This window comes from Aulonocara stuartgranti (assembly GCF_965226115.1).
Source record: "Aulonocara stuartgranti genome assembly, chromosome: 3".
In the NCBI taxonomy this organism is placed as follows: domain Eukaryota; kingdom Metazoa; phylum Chordata; class Actinopteri; order Cichliformes; family Cichlidae; genus Aulonocara; species Aulonocara stuartgranti.
In genome coordinates this window covers 12821425-12846765 of record NC_138941.1, presented here as the reverse complement: position 1 = coordinate 12846765, position 25341 = coordinate 12821425, and the positions used below count along the sequence as shown (strand labels likewise).

General features: G+C 40.9%; 1 protein-coding gene across 7 annotated transcripts; it reads left to right on the top strand.

Annotated features, from left to right (window-relative positions):
* Positions 1-698: 698 nt before the first annotated feature.
* Positions 699-24834, top strand: LOC309702286 (uncharacterized protein). Of its 7 annotated transcripts, none has more exons than XM_082526892.1 (4): positions 699-895; positions 5074-5160; positions 18559-18664; positions 22333-24834. In XM_082526892.1, exons 3-4 carry the CDS (start codon positions 18647-18649, stop codon positions 23872-23874), a joined length of 1560 nt encoding a protein of 519 aa, XP_082383018.1. In that variant the 5' UTR covers positions 699-895; positions 5074-5160; positions 18559-18646; the 3' UTR covers positions 23875-24834. The 7 variants fall into 7 exon arrangements, with proteins under 7 accessions (XP_082383018.1, XP_082383020.1, XP_082383019.1 ...); XM_082526893.1 differs by lacking the exon at positions 699-895 and adding an exon at positions 4311-4859; XM_082526891.1 differs by lacking the exon at positions 699-895 and adding an exon at positions 18212-18277 and having other exon boundaries at positions 4868-5160.
* The last annotated feature ends 507 nt before the right edge of the window (positions 24835-25341 follow it).

Below are 25341 nucleotides of genomic sequence, written 5' to 3'. Positions count from 1 at the left end.
GTGCTTGCTCCGGGGTTTCGGGGAGCAGTAAGTGGAGCCCACCTTCCGCTGCTTCCTCAGACACGTTCTGGAGGAAAGCAGAGACGCATCGTGTCTTCCTTACTCTGCTCTTCACCTGCTTTTACAGGTCGGTACACGGTGCTCGCACCGAAAATGTTGTTTATTGTCACCATGGTTACCCACGTTAATGTGAATGGGAGAGTTAAGGCGGTCCGCCAAAGTTATTTATATGTAAACACGGGAGAAAACCAGAGGAGTGTCCCGCGCGACCGCACCGCGAGCCCGCTCGTTAGGTGGAGCGCTCGTGAAGCAGAGTCAGTGCGCTCCTATGCTCTGTGCAAACGTGTTGTAATGCTCCAATCAAATCAGTTCTGTGAGATGTGAATGTTAATAGTTCTGTTAAAGTGACTGAGTAGATTAGCTAGTGTAACACAAGCACTCTGAGCAACTCTGTGTAGCTAACAGAGGCATTCATGGGTTGATTAAACAAGCTGTGTTTCATGATGCACTAAATAGTGATTTTGCCAGTAAATTACTGGAGGGAACAAATGTAATGTATTTACCAATGCTGTTATTGAATAGAACTGTTTAGCCAGTAAGACACTGCAGAAGACAATGTGATGTGTTTATTGATATGATAAAAGGATGTAGCTGTTATGGAAAGAAGTGTGAACTTGAGACGTGAACCAGTTAAAAAGAGTATATTTCACTGATGTTGTGAAATAAGTAAATGTCATTGATGTGAATGAGGAACCAGCTGAACAGTATATTGAAAGCTCATGTTTAGTGTTTTATAGCATTTATTTGTGTGAAATAAATCAGACTCAGACACGTTCTGGAGGAAAGCAGAGACGCATCGTGTCTTCCTTACTCTGCTCTTCACCTGCTTTTACAGGTAACATATTTGTCATCGAGGTCTTCATCCTTGGGACCCGTAACATAGTAACTTCTTCATTGTTATACTTCTATAGTTTTCCCATTTTGTGAGCTGTGGATGTGGAAAGTGTCTCAGTGACACATCCACATGAAAACGGCGTTACCTTCGTTCATTTGCACGTCAAATGAACGAGCTGTTTGGACTTTAACGTCACAGCTGATGCTTCGATACTCGAACTCAAGAGTTCAGCTTCCACTCAGAGGTACAAGTACACACAGCAAAGATAAACGTGTACACAAGGTTGAACCCACAAGTGCACAGCTCCAACCAGAGATGGGCAGTAATCCGATTACTTTTTTCAAGAAACGAGTAAAGTGAGGGATTACTATTGCAAAAAAGGTAATTAGATTACTGTTACTTTCCCGTAAGCATGCTGCGTTACTGCGTTACTAAAACCGCAGCTGTGTGCAGATGAACAATGGATAATCTATCGAGTGTGGAGAGAGTGTGAGCGTGCAGCGTTTAAAGCGTGGAAGCACTGACCTTACTTTGAGTTTGACTCTGTAAAAAGTGACAAAAACATTAGCATCCGCTGTTCACTGCGTGGGAAGACAACATGCTCACTCACTATGTGTTAATGGGCATGCTTATTTATAACTTTGATAAAATGTCATAAAAATAATTCCATGCCAGCTCACCATTGGTGATCAGGTAGTTTCTGTTCCAGTTACAGTCCCATAAATCATGAAGCTTGCTGCCAGAAAAGCTTCAAATCTCCTTTGAAAGCTGTTTGTGGTCTTGATTGTGGGAGCTTCAGTTGTCTGACTCCAGCTGCCACACAGTGCTCACTGATATCATTTGCAAAAACCCCAGTGTGACAATATTTATCAGTGAAGCAGAAATCAGGAAGTGACGACTTTTCTTTGAACATTTGCTAAGGCTAAGCTGTGCTTTCTACCACAGTTGGGAATTTCCTGGTTTACAACAAATTATTGTGTCAACACCGCATAAGATTTCAAACTACAGGAAAATCACTGGAGTTATAAGAGGCAGACAACGACACACACACCACATGCATGCTGTTGCTATTTATTGTGGATTAACCTGTCAAGGGCAAGAACAAAATAATTCTGCCTCAAATACAGGAAATAATAGCTTTCCTGTATTTCCTCCATTGTTGGCATGCTGGTTAGTGCTGTTGCTCCACAGTAAGAAGGTCCTGGGCTAAATTATCCATGAATGTAAACGGCTGTGTGTTTCTATCTGATAGACTGGTGAGCTGTCCAGGGTGTACCCTGCCTGGTAACCTATCACTTCAGGGTTATTTCCCAGCCCTGCTGCAACCAGGATAGAGATAGGAGGATGGTAGTTGTTGTAGACCCATTCAATTTCAATTGAAGGATTAAAATGTTCCAGGAGCTCAACTTACTCCATCTGAACATGTTTCAATCGTGTTTTATGAACACAACATGCAGCTTTACTGAATATGAAAAGGTTGTGTTGATTTAACTCAGTTGTTTAAGTTTCTGCCAAAGCAAAACCTTTGTGTGCAACCAGTGTCCACTATTGAATCAAGTCAATCCAACATGTTTTTGTCAGTGCAAAAGGAGTTACGGTGCCTGTATTCCTGCACAATATTGTCCCGGGAGGGAGGAAAACTTTCTGGTGAAGTTTTGGTTGATTTTTGGGTTTTGCTTGACACTAGGTTGATTTTATCAGTGAGGTTTGGATTGTTTTCTTTCTCTAAGAGAGAGAAAGATGGTTTTATGCTTGGACATGTTTGCAATGGGCCCCAGTATTTGTTACTTTATTAGTATTTTATTGGTTGCGTTTGTTTGTGCTTTTGTTACAGTGCACTGAGATAAGAACATCTGAGAGGTGTGATCCACCGCTGGTGATATTTTGGTATTTTGTGAGTTCCCGATTTAACAAATCAGCTCTTTAATCCAGACCTGAGAGGTTGAACTTTAAAGCGCTATAAAATATTCTTACTGGAAACAGTGGCAAAGTGTTTTTCTCCATGATTATAATGAGCTTGGGAAAAATTCACTTATATGGGACATTGATCACATGAGAAGTCCTGAGCCTAAAAGGATTGCAGCCAGTCAATCCAGTCCAAAAACAAGGAGCTGTTTTCCTTTAAAATGATGACGTCATCTTGCTGGTGATGGAGGCTCGAATAGGCTGCGCATGAGACTCCATTTTCAGCAATATCTGGTATGAATGTGTGTGGATGTATGCATGTGACTGGACTGTGACGGACTGACGACTAAAAGTTTAACTGACTTGATACTGAGACAAAAACGGTGCCGACTTTAGGATTAGTGAATGTCCACAACAATTCACCCAGCCTGTAGAAGAAGGGTGGAGGTTTTGTCTTGCTTTGTTGTTGCAGGAGCAGAAGGATGACAGAGACTAAAGGGGGAGGCTGTAGCTTCACATGAGTGTGAGCTGCAGACTGAACCCTTTGGTTGCTAATGTTGAGTCACTGATGTTTGCATTAAGAAAATTGTGTTTTATTAGCTGTGTTTTAATTAAGGTATCACATTATATTGTTGGGAATGTTAAATGCTAAAGTGAAGAAAAGCTTTGATTTCACTCATGACTGAACATGTTATTATTAACCATAGCAGGCCACTGTAAAGAGTCAATTAACTTTTATAGAGGGAAAAAAGGCCAAAAACTCTGTTAATGCCTATGAATAACAGGCAATGATAGACTTGTCACATTCAAAATAGAGATATGTAATAATAAACACGGGTCCGTGTCATTTAGGTTCTCCATTGAAATAGTCAGTCATTTAGAAAAGTAGAATATATATATATATATATATATATATATATATATATATATATATATATGTCTCAACGCTGTTTCTCAATAATATTAAAAACCTAAAAACTATTGTTGTGGAAGATAGAAGTCACTGTGACAGCCCTCTGACTGTGGAGGACGTTTGTAATCCTATTTCTGCACTTAAGGCCAACAAATCTTCCGGCACAGATGGTTTAACTGCACAGTTTTATGAATCATTTTCTAATCTCCTGGCTCCGTTCTTACTGCAGCTTTTCATAGGAAGTGTAGAGAATAACATCCTCCCTCCTACTCTTACTCAGGGTCTCATAACACTTATTCCAAAGCCAAACAAAGACTTACTTCTTATTGACAATTGGAGACCCATCTGTCTGCTCAATGATGACTATGAGATTATGGCTTTAGTACTTGCTAACAGAATGAAAGAGTTCTTGGACACAATTATCGATGAGACACAATCAGGCTTTATGAGAAACAGACACCTTTCTAAGAACATGAGACTGGTTTTAGATCTACTTGATTACTCTGATTTGGTATCTGACTATAGCTTCATTCTCTTCCTGGATTTTTAAAAGGCTTTTGATACAATTGAACATCAATTTATTTTACACTCTTTGGAAAAATTTGGCATTTTTCTGTAAAGCTATCAAAACCTTGTACACGAATGGCAATAGCTCAATTAAAATGATTAAGACTCCACCCCGAGATTTGACCTGTTATACAAGGAATCAGCACAGCTGATAAGGAGCTCATCATCAGCCAGCTAGCTGATGACACCACACTCTTCTTGAAGAATGCAAATCAAATCCGTCCAGCCCTTAGTGTTATTAGTGATTTCTCTGAGGCATGTTAATACTTTTAGCTATTTTATATCCATAAATCAATGGCGTGTCCAGTGGGGTGGCCTGGGGGGGCACAGGCCACCCCCCCCAACCAGACTGGCCACCCCAGGTGCCACCCCAAAGGTAAAACAATAAAATTCAATCAAATATCAAATGTACGATTATGTTTTCACGGTGAAGCTCAGATATCCGAGTCTAAGTGAATGCAGCATCGGCTTCTGCGCTATGCGCATCACGTTAGCAAAGGTAGGCGAGCCAAGCACGAAGGACAACACTGCAGGAAACAATTTTTCGGTGAAAGAAAATGAGGACAGAATAAATGTCCCGTAAGTAATATTAAGTTTGTTGAGTTTAGTAAACTTCAGTGAAATTAGAATCCCAAGGAAAAAAATAACACTTAAAGAATTTTTGCAGCCGTCGAATATTTCAGACAGTATGCTACTGAGGGCAGCTAACATAAGAGTTATGAGTTATAAGATGCAGGTCGATGTGTAAAAATAACTCAGTTGTTTGGTGGTGGCTATGGCGGGGCTTCCACAGAGGCCAGCAGGTGGATGAGGGAAGGAGAGGCAGGAGGAGAGACCCGAGGCAGCCGCCAGTCCGAGTGTCAGGTGAACTGAACTTCAGGTAAGAAGTTATGACCTGCAGTCTATCTGGGTCAGATATAAACTAAGTTTAGGTGGAGTTTATTTTCGTTGTGCTGACTTTTTACCCTCAGTTGCAATAACTCGTACTGCGTTCTAGCCAGCTTGATGGAGTTTTTATACAGCTGGGTGGGTGCTATGATGTTACTGATAGTGAACTTTATTTTATTCATGCCAACGGCTCCTTAAAAAGATGGAATGGTCCCTCATTCAGAGAAAATATTACACGTTTCGTATTGAGCTGAGAAGAGACGCAGTTTGTCCCGGACTTTAGCTAGAATGGAAAAAGACACAAAGCTGGAGTTATTCTGTCTTTACGCTGCACAGCTGCCTCTTCTTCTCTCATTCTCTCACCCTCTCTCTCCTGCTGCTACTTCAATCATGAAACTGATCAATGATCAGCTGATCGGCTTTTCTCTCTCATTTATTTATCGCCCACTTTGCTGGTCATGATGTCGGTTTGTGTATATGTGGTGAGAGGGAAACATGAAGATGAAACCAGGAGATGTCCTTACTGAACCATCAGAGCTGAACAGGTGATGGAGAAACAGGTTTACCTTTTAGGTCACATGAATGAGTTGAAGGGAAGTTATGAACTGTTTCTGAGAGACAAACAACACCAGGATCCTTTTCTATGTAGCTGACAGCTGGTAACTGTGCAGGGGTGGATCTAGCAAATTTTTGCCAGGGGGCAGGTAGGGCATTAACAGGGAAAGGGGGCACAAAGAAATACTTTTCTTTCTTATTCTCATTTAAAATATCTAGCTTTTATTAAATAATTATCTAAATCTTACAACCAAAGTTTTTATCTGACGTAAAATGTATAGAAATCATACATATACCAACAAAACTGTACATCACTGTCACAACAGCATTTGTTTTCATTCAAAGGCTTTATGGCTTTAATACCTGGTGGGCCGGACTCTAGTCAAAATGCCCGATTTTCTGTACCGGTCCAGCCCTGCAGGTTAATACTGGCAGTGTCACCATGCCAGCTGACTGTATTTCATCATCAGCCAGTGCTGTTCTTTATCAATATTACCAAAGTTTACCATAAGGAAGCAAAGAAAGTATTTACTTGCTTTCAGGTTTTATTCAAATATTAGTCTTTTCAGTTGTTTCCCCACTTTTTCCCTGTTTCAAAATCAAACACCAGTTTGTGAGAAGATTATCTTCTTTTTTTAACAGGCAGATAAAGTTTTGCATTGGCATTGGCTAATTTGTCAATTGTTTGCTACAAATGTTCGTATTTTAATATTAAAAAATGTTTTTGCCCAAAACATATGTGCACTATATGTCAGTAAAAACACTATGCAAATATTGCTGTCCTTGAATGCTGAGTAAACACTGACAAAGCACTGATTGTATCTCTTGTACTTTATCAACGCAGTATCTAAAAACTTTGCACCGGAGTGGTTAAAATCTCATTCTAATAAGAGTTAAAAGCGCATTCGGTTATTAGGTTTACAGGATTATTGAATTATGGTTAATGGTTGGTAGAATTTTTTTTTAAACATTATCTGCCAATTACATCTGCCACCCTTCTCCAAATCTGTGCCCCTACCTGGCCCCCCCAACAAAAATTTTCTAGACACGCCACTGCCATGAATGTAAGTTTATTAATAAAACACCATATTTCTGCCGTTTTATAAGGATATGAATTGTACATACAATCAATTTCAGACTCAACCAACAAAAAGCCTCTCAGAACAATATTTATATTGTAACAGTTGCTATTGTAATGCAGTGTATCACCACATGGCGGCGCCTCCTGTCTCACGACTGGTGTCACCCCCTTTTTGTTCTTCTTCGCACTCCTCCTGTAATGGATGCTCCCGTGTGTACGCGGACTAGTGTGCTCTTTAGTAATGTGTGGTAGAGGTAGCACTTTTATTTTTGATATTGTAAATAAATGAGTACTTTTTGGAAAGTCAGAAGCTGTTGCTCATTCGCTATCCACCTGCACACCTCCGCGGCTGGCTTCATCTCCACTGCACGTTACAACTGGCGCCCGAACTTTTTCCCCTTGGACTTCAGACGATTTTTGCATCCCGCCGAGTAGAGCTGGGCGATATATCGAGTTTTTAAAACATATCGATATATTTTTATACGAGATATAAGATGTGACATTATCCTTTATATCGATATAGTCTATGTTACGTTATAACTATAGTTGTGGAGCCGCAAGTTTGCCTCTCTTTCGTCCACTTTTGTCTCTACGCAACGTTACTCCGCCTCGCCTTCACTGAAGACAACTCCCCCTCCTCCCCCATTGCTTCACGTGCAGGCAGCGACAAGATGGACACGGCAAATCTCCGTTAACGAGTTACTGCGCATCGACCAGTGAGTGGGGCTGGACGGCGTCAACGTGTTAACGAGCTAACCATGCTAACGAGCTAACCGCGCTAACCCAAAAATCCTTGCATTTTCTCAAAAGTTGACAGCGCACCTTATGTATGAATTCTGGTTGTGTTTGATGGCCGTGAACCGATTTTATGTGGTACACAGCGCTCAGCAATCTGTCAAAAATGTTTTATTACGACTTTGGTAAACTACGGTGCTGCACCGCTTGATAGTTTGTCGGCCCATTACGGCTACCGAGGAGCCTTCGCGGAGTGATACGTACTGTGCTTCAACGTAATATTACCCTACTGTGTATAAGGACCATAAATGGCACCTGTTCAGAGACGTGGTTACGAAGAGGATTTCAAACTCAATGCTGTCAGTCACAGAGTAGAAGTTGGGAACAGAGCAGCTGTGAAATCTGTCTTTGTTACTATGCTCAGCGTCTTTTAGTTTACATTTTGACTGCACAATTGTGAGCTTTTTGTTATGCACAAAAACAACATTGTTTTCTTTTATTTATGGAGCATTATTATTTAATAAATGCTCATAATTTATTTTTGAGTAAATTTTATGTACATCTGCTCTATGTTAATAAAAGTGCCTGTGTGACATCTGGGACACAGCTTTGACTAAGAACTCTCATTTTGTTCTTACTTTATGGCTTTTAAAAAAAAATATCGAGATATGAATTTTGGGTCATATCGCCCAGCCCTACCGCCGAGGATTCTTCTCTTCTAGCACGTGAACTGTCTCGGAAATCCCCCCAGTTTTGCGGACGCTCAGACGTTTTCTCCAGCCATGGCCGCAGCCTCAGCTCAGGTGGGACCCGACTAATTTCTGGATACCGTGGTGTGCCGCTGCTCCGCTTAGGAGAAAGAAAAAGAGAGAAGCTGACTCCGCGACGCGAATGGACTCCGTGGATTTGTTATTTGTTGTTGGTTTCGTCTTCTAAGGATTAATTCTTCTGTGGAGAGACTGGACATGAACATTTCTGCTGGCTTTTCATTCCCCTTTCCCTCTGCTGAGACTGACTGTAGCACATGTAAGTGATAGCTTGGCCGACTACAACCGTTGGTGCTGGTCTTCGGCTCAGTATAACGAAACGACTTAAAACTAATCTTGCATTGAGCTCTAGTGTTGCAGACATGCTATTGTAATAACATGGTTCTGATCACTCCAGTCTAATTTCAGTTGTTGGGCGAAATTTTATATGTGGTTTTTCTAAATTTAATCTTGAACGCATTTTTGCAGTTTTGTCTTTCTAGTCTGACCTAACTGACTCTTTTACTGCTATATCAATAACTGCGCTGTGCCCTGGAGCGGCTTAATTTTTTTGAAATCGCAATGGCACACTGCCCAGACGACTCTGACTCAGACATGGAACTTACCTCGTTACCTATGATAGGTTTGTAGCTTGAACCCATCCGCTGGAACGTTGGAGACAATATAATTACACTGCAAAGCAAGACACAAGTAGGCAAGCTTCTTCATGTTTCTCGTGCACGGGAGAAAACCGGACAAAGCGCCGTCCCTTCGCTTAACCCCAGTTGCTCTCGTCCGTTCTCCCGTACCACTGTTCTTTTATTGAGGTTACATGAATATGCATAAGTTCATTAACATATGACGTCTACATACAAACAAAGAGTACCTTGCCTGTGTATGTGGGTGTGTGTGTGTATGTGGGTGTGTGATTTGTGTGTGTGTGAGAGATCTGTGTGGGGTCAAGATGTGACCCTGTGTAGACTCTGGTGCTAGCTGGTGCCAGGACGTCTGGGTCCATCTAACAAAAGGCTCTTATACTTAAACAGATATACGTGTGCTTGCTATACCATAAATCAAAGATAAACTCTCCTAGGGAGTGTGATCCATGCCAGGACACTGTGCAGAGGAATGTATGCACCCCCCTCTACACAGAGTTAATACAGACCTCTTTTAGGATGAGACATCCTTTCAATCTACCAATGATTATATACTTCTAAGCATATATGAGTAAATGTTTCTAAGCATAAATGACAATCAACAATACAAAATCTAACATTCCCCCCTTATTGACGTTTATGCTTGAAAAGTCCCCAGTTACGAATACCTCATGTCTGACAGGTTCAATGCAAACATTGTTATATTCAGCATATGTCAAATCACCCTAAATTACTGAAAAAATACACAGTTTAACAAATGTATTAGCGGTTATCCCTAGGGATGGGTACCGGTGTCCGGTGCCATGATGGCACCGGTTCTGACATAAACGGTAGTAACCAGACCGAAAAGCAGCGCACATTTCGGTGCTTTATTTCGGTGCTTTTTTTTCCTGAGCTGTGATACACTTCTAGCCAATCATTTTACGTTTCCGAGGATAGTAGGCGGGTCCAGGTACGTACGTTCTTTTATGCAGAGCTACAGATTAAAAATGCCCAAGGCAAAGCGGTCAAAAGTCTGGCTGTACTTCACAGCAAAATATGCAAACTCAGCAGCAACAAGTGCTTTAAGCTGATACTGTGATACTGTCAAAGAAGGTAACACCTCAAATCCGATGAAACACCTGGTGACGCATAGCGTTTTTTTTTTTAAAAGCCGAGAAATGCGCCGTATTGGATGACAGCAGCAGCCGTTCTTCTCTGCGTGAGTAGCTTAATGTTGTTCGTGTGTAATTTACATTGAGTAGGCTAACCACGTTATTACATTAATGCATGTAAGGTGAACTAGCAAACATCATCATAGCTACATGCGGCTGTCTTCTTGTTTGATGGCAGATGCTCCCTTCACCCTGGCCAAAAAAGCTAAAACGACCAAAGAAAAAGTGGAAAACAGCTAAATATGAGAGGTTTTTGGACAAAGTTTGTATTTTTTCCATTGTTTAAGCACTGCTTCCAGCTAAGAGTGATACCATATATGCCCCATAGCTGCAGAAAAGGCTAACATTGTTATCTTTTTACAAAAAACCAGCTGAATATGAGAGGTTTTTGGACCAATTTTGTGTTCTCCATTCTTTAAGCACCGGTTCGAGCACCGTTTGAGCACTGGCACCGTTTCAAAAGTACCGATTTGGCACCGGTATCGGATAAAACCTAAACGATACCCATCCCTAGTTATCCCATTCAGTGATCTCATCTCATGGCAAACTGCATCCTACAAGCAAACAAAGAAATTGTTAATTTAATAGTGAAAATAAGAAAGTAACATTTTCAAAACCATCTCAGCTTGGTGGTGTTTTCTCTGGGTGTGCAAATCACATGTCTCTCTGCAGAGTGGTTTGAGTTCTGCAGGGCGTCATGAATGTCTCTTCCAGTTGTTTCCATCACTGTCCATAGGACCAGAGTCCGAATGTATGTAGAATAAACATTCAAACATACTAGTTAGTTTTGTTGTTTGTCAACATGGGTCTCAGCTATTTCCAAAGCTGCAGACCTCTCAGCACTCTAGTTTTATGGCCTCTACCAACCCCCATCACCTCATTCAAGCCTTCGTCCTGTGAGGGGGATATTGTGACTCCTTCATTGTCCACGCTCTGCAGAGAAACACCTCTGTGGAAAGGGTGCAGGGTTCCGTTATCTTACTGCTGTTGTGATCCCAGCAGTCTTCAGGGTATCATCGTATTTACAGTACAGTGGCACAGCATTAGGTGATGTTCATAGGAAACTGCTGTCATCACCACCATAGCTTCTGGTTCCTGTGCTTTTCACAGAATCATGATGTCATCCTCGAACTCCTTCTGCGCTGTCGATGGAGCCTGGCACGCTCCCGTCATCCCTCGAGTTTTCCTGTCCCAACGCTGCTGAAGATGATCTCTGATCCTCCTGAAGTCTCTCTCCTGGCCTCAGCTCCCATCCTGTGGACGATCCTCTCAGGCACTCCTTCTCGTCATGGATAGTCCTGATTTTGGGCCTGCTGGATCTGTCTCAAAACACTCAGCTTCTCTGCCTTCCTCCTGGTTCAGCTGATTCAGCTGTCACGCCTGGCACTTGGTTGCCCTAGAGTTGATCAGAGGCTGGAGGTTGAAGTGCGAGCTTACCCTACGGGGGCTCAATCAGCACTCCCCCCTCACCACCGAAACAACCAAGTGTGAGATTTCTCTATTGTGCTGTCTTGAGGGTGCTGGGGTTTCCTGGGACCTCGACCTCTTTGCAGTGGCTCTGATAAATCCAGGAGGGTCTCTCCGCTATTTTGCAGGCAGTTTCATGGTCCTTGCTGTGGCTCCAAGGTCTGATCTCATGCTGGGCCCCAAACAGCTTGACCTTTGTCCTCAACCACTGCCTGGGCTATGCCTGGAATGTTTCTCGCTTCTCACTGCTGCACCTGTATTTCAGAAAGACTTCTATTTGGAGAGCATGTCAACAATCATCAAACCACATTCTTTAGTTCAGTGAACTTCACTAATAGGCCATCAAAGCCTCATCTGAACATGGGTGCACCACTTGCATAGATTTAATACTTGTAAATAAACAGCTAATCACACAAATCACTGCAACAATAATAGTAAACATTGTTTAATGTTAATTCTGGACCCCACTTCTTGACGCATGGACAACCATGCGTCAACTCACCAAACCAGGATCCCTGTCTTAAAAACTGGCTCCACCAGGAGCCTGCATACAATAAAATCAACTTCACTCTTATAAACAATATATCAGAAGAGTAATAAGCATTCAACATCAGCAAGACAAGTGTCATGTGCAGGTTTTCTCAAATCGGGAAACTACAATTATTTCCCTAATTTGCCTCAGACATGGATCATCCCATGTGCTCAGTTAACATTAATGTAATCAGTGACTTCTCTTAAGCAAATTCACTCCACTCATATATCCCTATGGGCTCAAAGTGGCCAGCTAAGAACCCATATTCAACTTTCCCAGAAACACAGTAACCTCATATTTGTTTTACTCATGTCACTTGTCCGCTTCTGCCGAATCCTCCACAGCATTCTCAAAGAAACAAACATTAGCAATACACATTGACTGTGGTCAGACGGAGGTCAGACACAGGTCAACAGGTTCCAGAGGTACCATAAAAACACCATAAAGGTAGCCAACCCTAGCTGTGGAAAGAATGACAGTCACATATAAACCCAGAAATCCTGTAGTAGGAAAACATTAACTAATCCTCTTATAAATCACATGATCAAACACATGATTAATCATCTGCTGTAAAAAGAAATGTAAATGTTAGCGCTGCGCAGGTGTGTACACTTTCTCACAGTAATGTCTGTGAGCAACACAAGTTAGTGAATGACACACACATAGTAAATTCACAGACAGAAAAAATGGCATTTAAAAGATTAAATCGTCATGCAACCGCGAATGTTGCTGTCATCTTTCTGCTCCTGTAACAAAAAAAACACATAAATTCATCCACCTTTTTGTCCTGTCTAGGTGGAGGTTAACCTTGAGTCGTGGTCATGTCCTGTCAGCTTTTACCAGTCAGTCAGTTTGTTCTTTATTTCCATTCATTCATTCATTCTTTGCTGATAGTGGAACCTGTCGTCGCATTTAGTTTCCACTTCCAGCAAAATGACGTCATTTCAAAAAGAAAAAGAACTTCTAGATCGGATTACCTTGCTGAATCCGGTTTAGGCTGGGACATTCATTTAATAATTGGCCCAAATAAGTGGCTTTCTCCTGAGCCCATTTTAATGTGGAGAAACCTCACTTGTAACGGCGTTCTCGACAGGTCGTATAGCACTTTTAATTTCTGACGTGCAGATCTGCTTAAAGAAAAGAAATAGACAAACAAAATCAGTGCCTGTTCAAAAGATAAAATGAAAAATAACAGATTATCAAACAAAACTTTCAGTGCACTGTGAAAGTATCAAAATAAAAAGGCCTTGTTAAGTCATGACACAAACTCCTCATCTCAGGAGGGTAAATCATACCATTAGCATGGTTCATCATACCATCATACTAATCGGCAGGCTCGACTTCACAACAGAAGAAAAATCATCAGCTAGATTCACTCCAAGCCAACCATCAGCTGCACAACACACAACATAACCCTAATGTCTTATTAGCTATGAGTTTAATCACCAGGTCTGTGCTCTTCACTCATTTAGGCCACAGATCTATTGTATTCAATTTTCCTTTTCCCTTCATCATAAAACATGTGACATGCTGTCATGCACTTCATAAAAGAAGTTTGTTCTGACGTATTCAGAGTTGTGTATCTAGATACAGAATTCACTCGCACATCAAAGCAGGAAACTCAGTGTTTTAGAGTCTCCACTCAACACAACAACTCCAACACATCTCATTCACTCGTGCTAGAATTCAGTCACCTTTCATTAATCTAAAACCGATCAACTAATTTGCATATCAGCTATTAACCCACTAAGTTGACAGGACAACAGGAAAGCATGTTCAAAATAGTATCACAAAAGACAATTCCCCTCATACAGTAAATCACTTGCTGCATCAATCAAGCAGGAAGCTTCTCCCAATTTACCATTTTAACACTAAATTTATTGTCTGATCACTGGTTAGTCAAACCAGGATCTTTTTTTTTCCCACAAAGGTTAAATTGTTGTCCTGCAACCTAGAGAGTCAAATTTTTTTTTTTTTTTTTTTAAGGATAAGTTCAGTATTTGATAACAAGTGTCTGCTAAATTGACACTATTTTACACTGATGAATGATAACAAGCTAATTTTCATTGCATGGGTGTTTGTGTTATTAGGCAGGTCTAATGCATGTCTGTGGAGCTGCATATCCAGCAGAGCATGTTCTTAAAAGCTGCCTTTCCTACACACTTCTCTGCTATTATTTAATCATTTCTTAACTAATGTGCTATGAGTCTTCATGAGTCATTTTGTGTTTGGAATTGTTAGTAGGGTTAATTCATGTTCTGCTTGTTTGTGTGATTTTGTATGTTTATATTTGTTTCAGACTCCTTCACAATTTTCCCACTTAAGCAGTCAGTTTTCTTTTCCCCAGGTTTGCTAACCCAAATTTTGATTTCCCACATTTAATAACAGCATTCCTCTGTGTTTCCACTTACTCTCACTCTGTTGTCATCTCACTCTTTCAACAGTCCACAGCCGGCAGTTCTCCTTCAGCTTTGTCCTGTGTTCCACTGTCTCTTCTTGCCATTTTACTCCACAGGTGGCAAATGTCAAACTCCAACAGTCTCCTCAGTTCTCCTCAAAAGTTTTTTTCACATGCATAGTGAAGTTGCAGCTTGTTGGAAACACAGTGCCATTCATCCGATCAGTCAGGATGATGGGTTTGCTCTTCTTCTCTGGTGATGTTTGTCCACATTGCTGCTGCTCGCTGGGACTTTTTGTTCAGGACTTTGCTGCTGTCTCTTTATCTGCCATGTTATTGCTCTTTGGAGCTGCATTCCTTGTCTTCAGGGAGGTGTGAGCTTGCTTGTGAGGTTGAGAAACACATGGTGCTGTAAATAAGTCAGCCAGAAACTTGGCCTGAACGTTTCCAATGATGTTAAACTATAACTTTCTTCCGACCGCTGCATGTGGAAAATTGATTCAGGTCTGCTTTTCACCTGAAAGTGACAAACTAAGACATGTTCATTATTATCATCACTGCTTAATCAACACATCTCTCTCTCTCTGTGTTTGTGTGAACAATCCTTTCTTAAAAGCAGAAAATGACATTGTAGTTGTTTTTCGGCTGATCAACACGAAACCTTTTTCCTATGATTATTTTTTTTCGTCTACAATGTAATTTGTCTCTTTTTCACTCTTTTTTTTTTCCTTTACAATAGCTTGTGATCCGCAAAATCACCGCTCTCACTCACAATCAGAGGCAATTACTTTTGCACAGTGCACAAAAACACTGTGATGTCAGACACATTCACACTCACTTTGTCATCTGCATAAATAAATCATATGGCTGGAGATATGTGCCATGATGATCCATAGGCATGATCACATGTTTATTTAATTATTTTCAACCCAACAAAACAAATAAACAAAAACATGATGCTGATGCTATGAACACTCCACACACAAGAGTCAAGATGCAGGAAAACTGCTCATGGAAACGCTGCACACTCCAGTTATCATATGTCTATGAAGGTTCTCAGTCATCCAGGTCATCGTAGTCAAAGGAGCTTGCAAAGAAAAGCGTCTGGACTTCTTTAAGTTGCTTGAAGACGTTTCACCTCTCATCCGAGAAGCTTCTTCAGTTCTAAGGTCAAATGGTGGAGAGTCCCAGATATAAACCTAGTGGGAGTGACCCCCACAGAGGGACAAAAGGACCCCCTGATGATCCTCTAATCGCCTGAGCCAAGGTGTGAAACCCGAAACAATCAGCCAGAGTTTCGGGTGTGTTAACACACACCCAGGAGTTGTTTGCTCAAACACTCTAAGAAATATCTGTGCTGTTAACAGTTTCATGCTTCAAGAGACACTCTTTAAAGCCTCGTGCTTTGGCACAAACAGCTGGCTTTTCTTTTTCCCTCTTTTCAATGGCTTCCATCGTCAGCACTACATCAACGAAGAGGCCATCATCTGGTTTTCCAAAATGTCCAAAGATTTTCTGGAGGGCATCATGCTTGGCCCACCACCATGTCTCACCTATTGGACTGAGGCGTCTGTGTCTTGTGTTTTCGGTTTGTTTCTCCCACAGATTAACCCTGTGATAGGACTCCTTGATGAACACAGTTATGTCATTAAGTAAATTAAAGAGTGATCCACTTTCAATGACACTTTGTGTTATTATTTATTACTAGAGCTACACTAATAAAGCAAAGAGGAGGGGGAAGTAATAAATATGAAATAATGTATTTATGATGATTCCATTTGTTTCACTATCCACTCTGTGCATGGCAAAGCTTATTACATGTTTAAACTGTAGAGATACAATCATTTTACTGCTGTAACATCCAACTTTTGTCTTATTTAAAATATAAATCTAATATAATCTGCTTCTTAATGTATGTTCTTTAAAATACAGCGTGTGTTTTTAATATATTATAATTATAATAATGCATAATTATGTGGACATGCATATTAGATCGTTTTTAGTGAAATATAATCCCTCCAGAAAGGCAGGAAAAGCCCGGAAACTTACTTTAAAACTAAATATGTTCCCTAAAACGGTGACAGAGCTACAGACCCATGACAGCCTTACAGAGGTAGCCAGCAGCTGTGACCAGCACTACCTGTGCAGTTAATAAAAGGACAGGTAATGTTTGTCGCGCTGTTGCACACACAGCACACTCGTTTGTTTCAGTTCGTCAGTTGCAACAAGACAGCTTACCAACGTGTATGTAATAAGCTAATACTCCTGGGTGCTACACACTACAGTGTGCGCTGTACACCTACTTACTGGTTTTGTCGCATCAGTCTGTGTCTCTGAGTTAACTTGTGTTTCTCCTACAGCTCCGGATTGCTAAAAATGCGCGTGCTCTTTGTGAGCTCGTTCCCGGCTCGTAACCAGCGCGTTCTGCCGTCAAGGGCGACCATTGGTTAAATGTGATCATGTGACTGATGCAAGCCAGATCCTTTTATTTAGCAAAACTGTGATTAATAGTTAAATATTATTGTTGAGGGGCACAGACAGGACTCCGCACGCACACACACATTAAAAAAAAAAAATAATAATTAAAAAAAAAAAAGTTGCCTCAACAAAAGGGCACCTTGGGCACCCATCAGGAAAGGGGCGGGTGCTCAAGCCCCTCTAGCCCCCCCCCTCTGCACGTGCCTGCTGTTAGGTTAATTGTGCTGATCCTCGGGTTGGGGGATTTGTGTTTGTACTGGAGCGCAAAATTCAAACCAATGGAAGATGGACAACAAAAGTTCAAAGCCATCAGGTGCTCAGGTTAGAAAAAAGAGAAAAGATGCAGGTAAGCAGACGTGTGATTGGATAATGGCAGCTCATCCTGAACCAATCAGACTAAACTCCAAACAATACATTATGTTACAGATTTTAATATTAATTAGTCATTGTTACTTGTTGATTTGTCCTTTTCTCATTGTGTGACGAATTATGACAACTGTTTGGTAGCTGTTATTGTCTCTCTCTCTCTCTTCATGTGTGTTTCTCTGGTGAAACAATAGTTTTGTGTTAATGTTAGGGCTGCACGATTTTGCATAAAATGAGAATCACGATTTTTTGGCTTAGAATTGAGATCATGATTCTCTCATAACAATAAATAAACATAAAACAACAAATGTCTCACGTTTTGTTGTTGCAGCAAAATGTTGTCCTGCTTGAAATTCCGTCTCCACCGTTGCTCGACGCTGCGTGTACAGAGCAGGTAGTGCAACAATAGAAAAATAGTTGCGGGACGGCACTGTGTAGCGTTTGTCTAGGGTGTTGATCGTTTTCCTAAATCCCTCGTTTTGCACAGTGTTGATGGAGCCATATCTTTGGTCAGGTGATAAGTGATAGCCTCCGTAATGTCTTTGTGCCTGCGGGAGTTCGACATGTATAGGGAAGCGCTGTATAAGGTTCCCGTTATTGATGTTTGGGTGGTTGACCGGGACGGATTTTCTCCTGTCACTTTCTCGTCATCCCTGACGTGATCTCCGTTGTTGTTTCCCTGCTAATTTTAGCATCACACGGCACAGCTTCTGTATCACGTGGTATAAGGCTCCGCCCTTGTCATTTGTTGAGCAGGAAGAGTGAGCGCTTGTTTTCATGCAGAGTACGTCCCGGATCAAAATGTGAAGTTTTACAAATCACCACTTCTTTAGTGAATATCATTTCAGTCTCAGACAATCTCGTTTCTCTTACAGAGGTTGAATGCACCTTCTGCGGATGGCGGTACCACACAGTGTGCGTGGACTTCCCCTGCACAGAAGGCAACTACAAATGCTGTGAATGCTAAATAAAGAGAAACAAATTATCCCTGTTGTCTTTGCTTGATGATTGGTTTGAGTCTTGACAATCCACATTGCTGGCGTTGCATCTTTCAATGGCAGCAATGGCAGGTATCAGTGCTCAAACCTTTTGTGTTTGTTTCCAACAAGTTGCCCACCTCGGGAAACAAAAATGTGTTCTTTTACTTGTCAGATGAACATATGAGACACTTTGACTCTTCAGTGCAGTGTGGAGCCTAACAAAGATCTGTTTTGTGTCCCAGCTGATCAGCAGGAGGAGGAGAGTCTGACGGAGCAGCAGAGGAACATTTTCAGCTACTTGGACTCAGCTCAGCCACTACAGAGGAAACAATGAGCTCAACACAGAAGGTGACAGACAGAGCAGGACCATATGACCAAAGATATTTATCACCATATACATTTGAACATTTGCCATAACGATGTAGCTGACGATAGAATTGACACCAGACAAAATACTTTACAGCTGCACAACTTTATTAAAAACCCATCAATGTATTTTCACTGAAACAAGCAGCTGTTGTTTATGTGCATTAAAGTTATATAAAAATGTAACAGTGCAAATGCAAATTCCTCGCTGACAGTTTAACCAAAAGGCGTTTCCAGTGGAAACTGGCCGACACATCCTGAGCATAACCATGTATAATATCCACTAAACTTCAGAAGAGGTTATACAGTCGTGGCCAAAAGGTTTGAGAATTGCATAAATATTGGAACCTGGAGAAGTTGCTGCTTAAGTTTTTATAATAGCATTTTGCCTGCACTCCAGAATGTTATGAGGAGTGATCAGATGAACTGCATCGTCCTTCTTTGCCATGAAAACGAACTTAATCCCCAAAAAGCCTTACCACTGCATTTCATTGCTGTCATCAAAGGACCTGCTGAGACCATTTCAGTGATCGTCTTCTTAACTCAGGTGAGAATGTTGGCGAGCACGAGGCTGGAGATCATCATGGCTGTATCCCGATTCAGGTTCTGCAGCTTTAAAGTCCTCAAGGGCCGCGTACTCAAAGACCGCTAAGGCCGAAGTGCGAGGCTCGTAGGCTCGTGAAATGGGACGTCTAGCCTCCGTCGCGCTGCCCAGGTTGCCTAGCAACCATGATACTAACAGCTGGAAACGTTTCATACAGCTTTGTTTGACAGAAATGAAGGAGAACATATTTAGTTCATTTGTTTCTACATGAGCTCTGTGTGATTTGATGAGTATCTGAGGCTGAGACCACAGGACTGTGAAACATGATTGTTGGGCTTCATTTCTGTGCTGAACAGTCGTTTAAGATTAGCTGTAAATAACAATTAGCTGATGTTGTTCATGAGACTAAAGTCATCTCACTGTGGTAATGTAAATATAATATGGCCAATATTATAGTTATTATATTAATCACTTCACTCACAGACAAGTATCTGTGACAGTGTGTATACAGATGTATCATATATAAGAGACAAATGTTGTTACTTCAGTATGTTGGCATTATTACATTTGGCTCAATGCTTACATATATGTGTAAAAAGCAAATGCAGGAGCTGTGATAACTGTGTCTGATAGAATGAAGAGTAGACTGATATATGAAATATTCCTTTATTGGGTGAGAAAATCAGACCATGTCATAACTGCTTTAAGTCACACAGAATAGATATCAGAGCCTTAAACAGGCTGACTTCTGCTAAATGGGTCAAACTGGGCAGAAAGTCTACAAACACATAACATCCTTATAGAATATGATGTAACACTATAGATCAACTTAGCTCAGAATATATAAAGCATATAAACAGTTACAGCAATATGATGCAACAAACACAGCAGCTACTGATCCAAAATACTCAAAGCTTCATAGAACTGAAACAAACATTTATTTTTAGGTCCATTCTGCTGCTGATACAGACTTTAGGTTTCTGAACATTAAACTTGTTGCTGCCTTTCATAGTGTGTAACTTGAAGGCCCTGAGTACTTTCTCCCACACTGAAAACACTGGGATGATCACATTATTTGAACATTACCTAATAAGACTGATTCAGCACAGACAGTTATGTTAAACTTTCCTAGCAGTCCTTCACAAACAGGGAACAGTCTGTCTATTCTCTCCATCTGTCAGCTGCTGCTGGCTCTTCCTCCTCCTCTTCCTCACACACTGCTGAGTTTGTCCTGGTGGATCATCAGGGGTGCAAAGCCTCACAGATGATGTGCAGCAGTGGCTCCCTCAGTCTGTCCTCACTCTGGACACTTGCAGTCGTCACACATGGAAATCAAATGTGTGATAAGCTGCAGGATTCAAACACAAGTGTAACTTATAAACACATGTTCATACTTTTATTCTACAATCAGAGAGAAAGAAACAGAGAGAGTGAGTGCAGGACAGACAGACAGGTGACAGTCTCAGGTGTACACACTGCTACACAACAGCAGCAGAGAAGCAGGATTTAGTGTTTGTGTTATTACGAGTGTAAACAAGAAGAGTTCCAGATGGTGCAGTGGACACATGTGTGACTGCTGTGATTAAAGCATCTTTCTTTCAGCTTAACGAGTGAACCGTCAGCTCGTTCAAACACACGTTAAAGTGCGTTTGGCTCGACACCAGCGAACAGAGGCAGCAATATAACACAGCTAACATTAACAGTGCAGTGGATCCTGCTTGTGCCGTGATGTTCAGGACTGCAAACCGAGCAGCATCACTGACTTTCAGCTTGTTGTGTTTGTGGATATATGACTGACTTTAATTATCCACGAAATCATCACATTCTCTGTCAGATTAAGGTCGACTATTGAACGGCGTATATTTTAAAGGCTTTAAAACCAAGTTAACGCTGAAAGTACAAACATCACTAATGTCACATAACTCTGCCGACAATGGCTATGAAATGCTCTTTGTGTATCACTTCTTCATTATGAAAGATGTCATTAATGCACTAGTAACACACACCACATTTATTCTGCTCAGCTGCAGTATCCAGATGAAATACATCATCATATTACAGTTTTCAACAAGCTGCAATTTAGTAAATGCTCGAGTTAAAAGTAACATTTTGTAAAACTGTTACATTTAGAGCAACTTTTAAGTGGAATAAGTTGCCTTAAAAAATTAGAGAATTATTCAAAACTTCAATGAAGACTTAAAATAAAAAATAGTATGTGTGTGTGTGTGTGTGTGTGTGTGTGTGTGTGTGTGAATTCTTTGAATCTTTGGGCTGAAGGAGGGACAATACTCGGTGTATCAATGCTCAATCAACAATCATTTATTTCCATACAATTCAACAGTCAGAGCATTACAACGTCCGGACGGGAGAGATGCTACCAGAGGGTCAGGCACATGTCTCAAAATGGTGACGGGTTGCTCAGCTTTTTATAGTCTCTAGTGGCCCCCAGCTAGTCATAAAAGCCAAAACATCACATTTTTTCTCTGTTACAGCGCCTAAGTTATGACCTCGGCAGTTGTTTCTCTGCTTTCTGTAAGGTGGGGGTATGGAATGTGGTCTATCTATCTCCCCTGTCTTTAGACACAGAGTCTCCTGCTTACAACCTTCTCTTCATGATTCAACAATTAAGCATGTCAAGAAAACAGTGTAACACATTCCCAGCAGATCAAGGATACAGAGTGATGCACATTTATCTAATGAACTAATATGTGAATATGTTCTGTTAACTCAAAAGTATAATGAGAACTACACTACATACAGCTCACACACTCTATATTAAAGGGTATAATGTGATCTACAGCAGTATTCTAATTCAACTACTTTGATTACATATATAAGGTAACATATAATAACAGAATAATCTAATAGTACACAATCAGGAGGGATGGGCATGATTTTAGTGTTTGAACAGTCATGAATTATCTTTAACAGCAGGTTGGATGTAATGTGTTAGAACTACCAGCAGGTGGGGATAAGAGACCTTTGAGGTGTTTGGTGCCACGCTCCACCTTCAGGTTTAAAACTAGTGTTAATGGAGTTTGAAGGTTGAGTTTGTTCCATGACTGCATTTCACTCACTGCCTCTGTTTGTATCTCTGTCACTGCAGGACCAACATGGAGCCAGAAGTCAGCGCTCTCAGGAGGCCGACAAACCTCACAGAAGAAAGGGAGAGAAAAAACACACCTGTGACGAGTGTGGGATGGGTTTTACTGTGAGGGCTTCACTAAAACGGCATCAGGTCATCCACACTGGAGAGAGACCGTTCAGCTGTGACTTGTGTGGAAAGTCTTTTTCCTTGAAGGGTTCCCTAAAAAAACACCAACTCATCCACAGTGGAGTTAAAGCGTACAGCTGTGATCAGTGTGGCAGAGCTTTTACTCACAGTAGCAACTTACAGAGGCATCTAGTTACCCACTCTGGAATTAAGCCATACAGCTGTGACGAGTGTGGGAAGGAGTTTACTGAGAAGGCTAAACTAAAACAGCATCAGGTCATCCACACTGGAGAGAGACCGTTCAGCTGTGACTTGTGTGGAAAGTCTTTTTCCTTGAAGGGTTCCCTAAAAACACACCAACTCATCCACAGTGGAGTTAAAGCGTACAGCTGTGATCAGTGTGGCAGAGCTTTTACTCACAGTAGCAACTTACAGAGGCATCTAGTTACCCACTCTGGAATTAAGCCATACAGCTGTGATCAGTGTGGCAGAGCTTTTACTCACAGTAGAAACTTACAGAGTCATCTAGTTACCCACTCTGGAATTAAGCCATACAGCTGTGACGAGTGTGGGATGGAGTTTACTCTGAAGGCTTCACTAAAACAGCATCAGGTCATCCACACTGGAGAGAGACCGTTCAGCTGTGACTTGTGTGGAAAGTCTTTTTCCTTGAAGGGTTCCCTAAAAACACACCAACTCATCCACAGTGGAGTTAAAGCGTACAGCTGTGATCAGTGTGGCAGAGCTTTTACTCGCAGTAGCAGCTTGCAGAGTCATCTAGTTACCCACTCTGGAATTAAGCCATACAGCTGTGACATCTGTGGAAAAACTTTCAGCCAGAGAGGGTACCGAAATACACACCTACGCATTCACACCAGACATGATGTGTACTGCTGTGAACAGTGTGGCAAATACTTTACAAAATACGCACACTTACAACAACACATATTTACCCACACTGAGGAGAGACCTTATCGATGTGACCTGTGTGAGAAGACTTTTAAATGTCCACATCACTTGAGACGACACCAACAGATCCACACCAGAAAGAGACTCTACAAGTGCAGCTACTGTGAGAGAAGCTTCTCACAGTCACATTGTCGTAACATTCATGAACGTGCACACATGGAAGGAAACTACAGCTGTGATCAGTGTGACAAGAGCTTCAGGAATCTCAGTTCATACTCTGCACACAAACGATCCCACGTTACTAATAAACTGTTTCACTGTTACCAATGTGCCCAAACATTCACCTCATTGTCTGCTCTGTGCAAACATCAGCGCGATCACTCAGGGCTGAAATCACTCCCATCACTGGATCACAGTGAATCTGAAGACACAGAAAGATCCTCTGGTTTCTGTGTCAGACTCAAAAAGCTTGAGATCAGGCTCCACAGAGTTCAGATAGAATCATTTAAACTTGTGTTGAACTGAACTGGTTGCTGGGCTGAACTTCTACATAATACAGATCTACATGGGATCTTCTTTTCTGTTGTTTTACTGAGTCAGTTTTGTCCTTTTTTCTCTGTCCTGGTTTTGCTCGTCTGTAAATGATTGAAACTCAGTCAAATAGTTCATTGTTCTCCAGCAAAACGTTTTGGAAACTCATGTTTAACCTTTAAAATGACACACTGCAAAAGCAACATATGCAAATTCACATACACAAACAGAAAATGCATTAACCTTATAAAGACAAGACAAGCTCATGGAGTTTAATGCATAGACACATTAAACCTGGCTAAGAACACAAACATATGCAATGAAGAACAGCTTGCTATTTTGTATGAATGATACAATGGTGTGAATGTTTAATAAAATGCATTTGAGTTTGTAATTGAGGAATAGAAGAAGCCATATGACAAAGGGAGTGAGTTATGTAAACAAAAAGTGATTAAAGTAGTTTTAAAAGAGTGACTTAGGAGTGCTCTCTCGTACTGAGTGATCAAAACCAGTGATCACTGTAGAAAGCTTCCGACCCCCAATTAATTGACCGAGCTCCAATTCTTTAATAAGCACAGATATGCATTGTGTATAAAATAGTCATAACTGCTTAAGGCCTTCTTAAAGCTATCTGTTACATTGTTAAAGCCTGGTCTTAGCCTGCTGCTCAAAATAACTTTCACTTCTGCAAAACTCTCCAAGCCTGTTTCCTGTCCTGTTACTTTTAGCCTTTCTGAAAGACACACTGTTTAAACCTCTAAACGCAATATAAACTCCAGATTATATTATTAATGCAATGGTAATAATGATGATAATTTAACAATAGCAGTAAAATAATTTCCCTGCTCCACAACCATGAGAACAAAGGTTTTTAGTTCTTTCAAACAGAGTCTTGGAGATGTTTGATGTTTCTGTTTTTTCTACATAAAGGAATAAACTATTTTTCTTGCTTCATGTAGTGTGGAAGTTTTTAATGTTTCTTCATCTGTGATGTTCTTGAATGTGTTCACGTGAAGATGGTATAAATAAACTGTTGTCAGAGATTTACAGTTATCAAACAGTTAGGTGAATAAACAACACTGAGACACTTGGAGACGGTTAACGTGCTGCACGGGTGAGGGCTCAGAGAGGACTCACACCGAGCTGCAGTAGTCGTTTATTATTTATAGCAGGGTGAAACAAGCATAGCAGTTTCCTCTAATTTTGCATATGTGTGTGTGTGTGTGTGTGTGTCTAAGTTCGTATAAATATCATAGGGTGAACTTCCTCTTTCTATAAACAGAGCGAGTAGTACATTTTGTTCTTTTCCTATTAAGAGTAAAATATGAACATGTACTTTAATGCAACATAAAACTCATAAAAGCGTTTCTTCTTTAACATCCCCTCCTGATGTTAATATTTTTCACTTAATCATACTTTATTATCAGCCAACAATCACTTGCTTATAACATTTTCAATTGT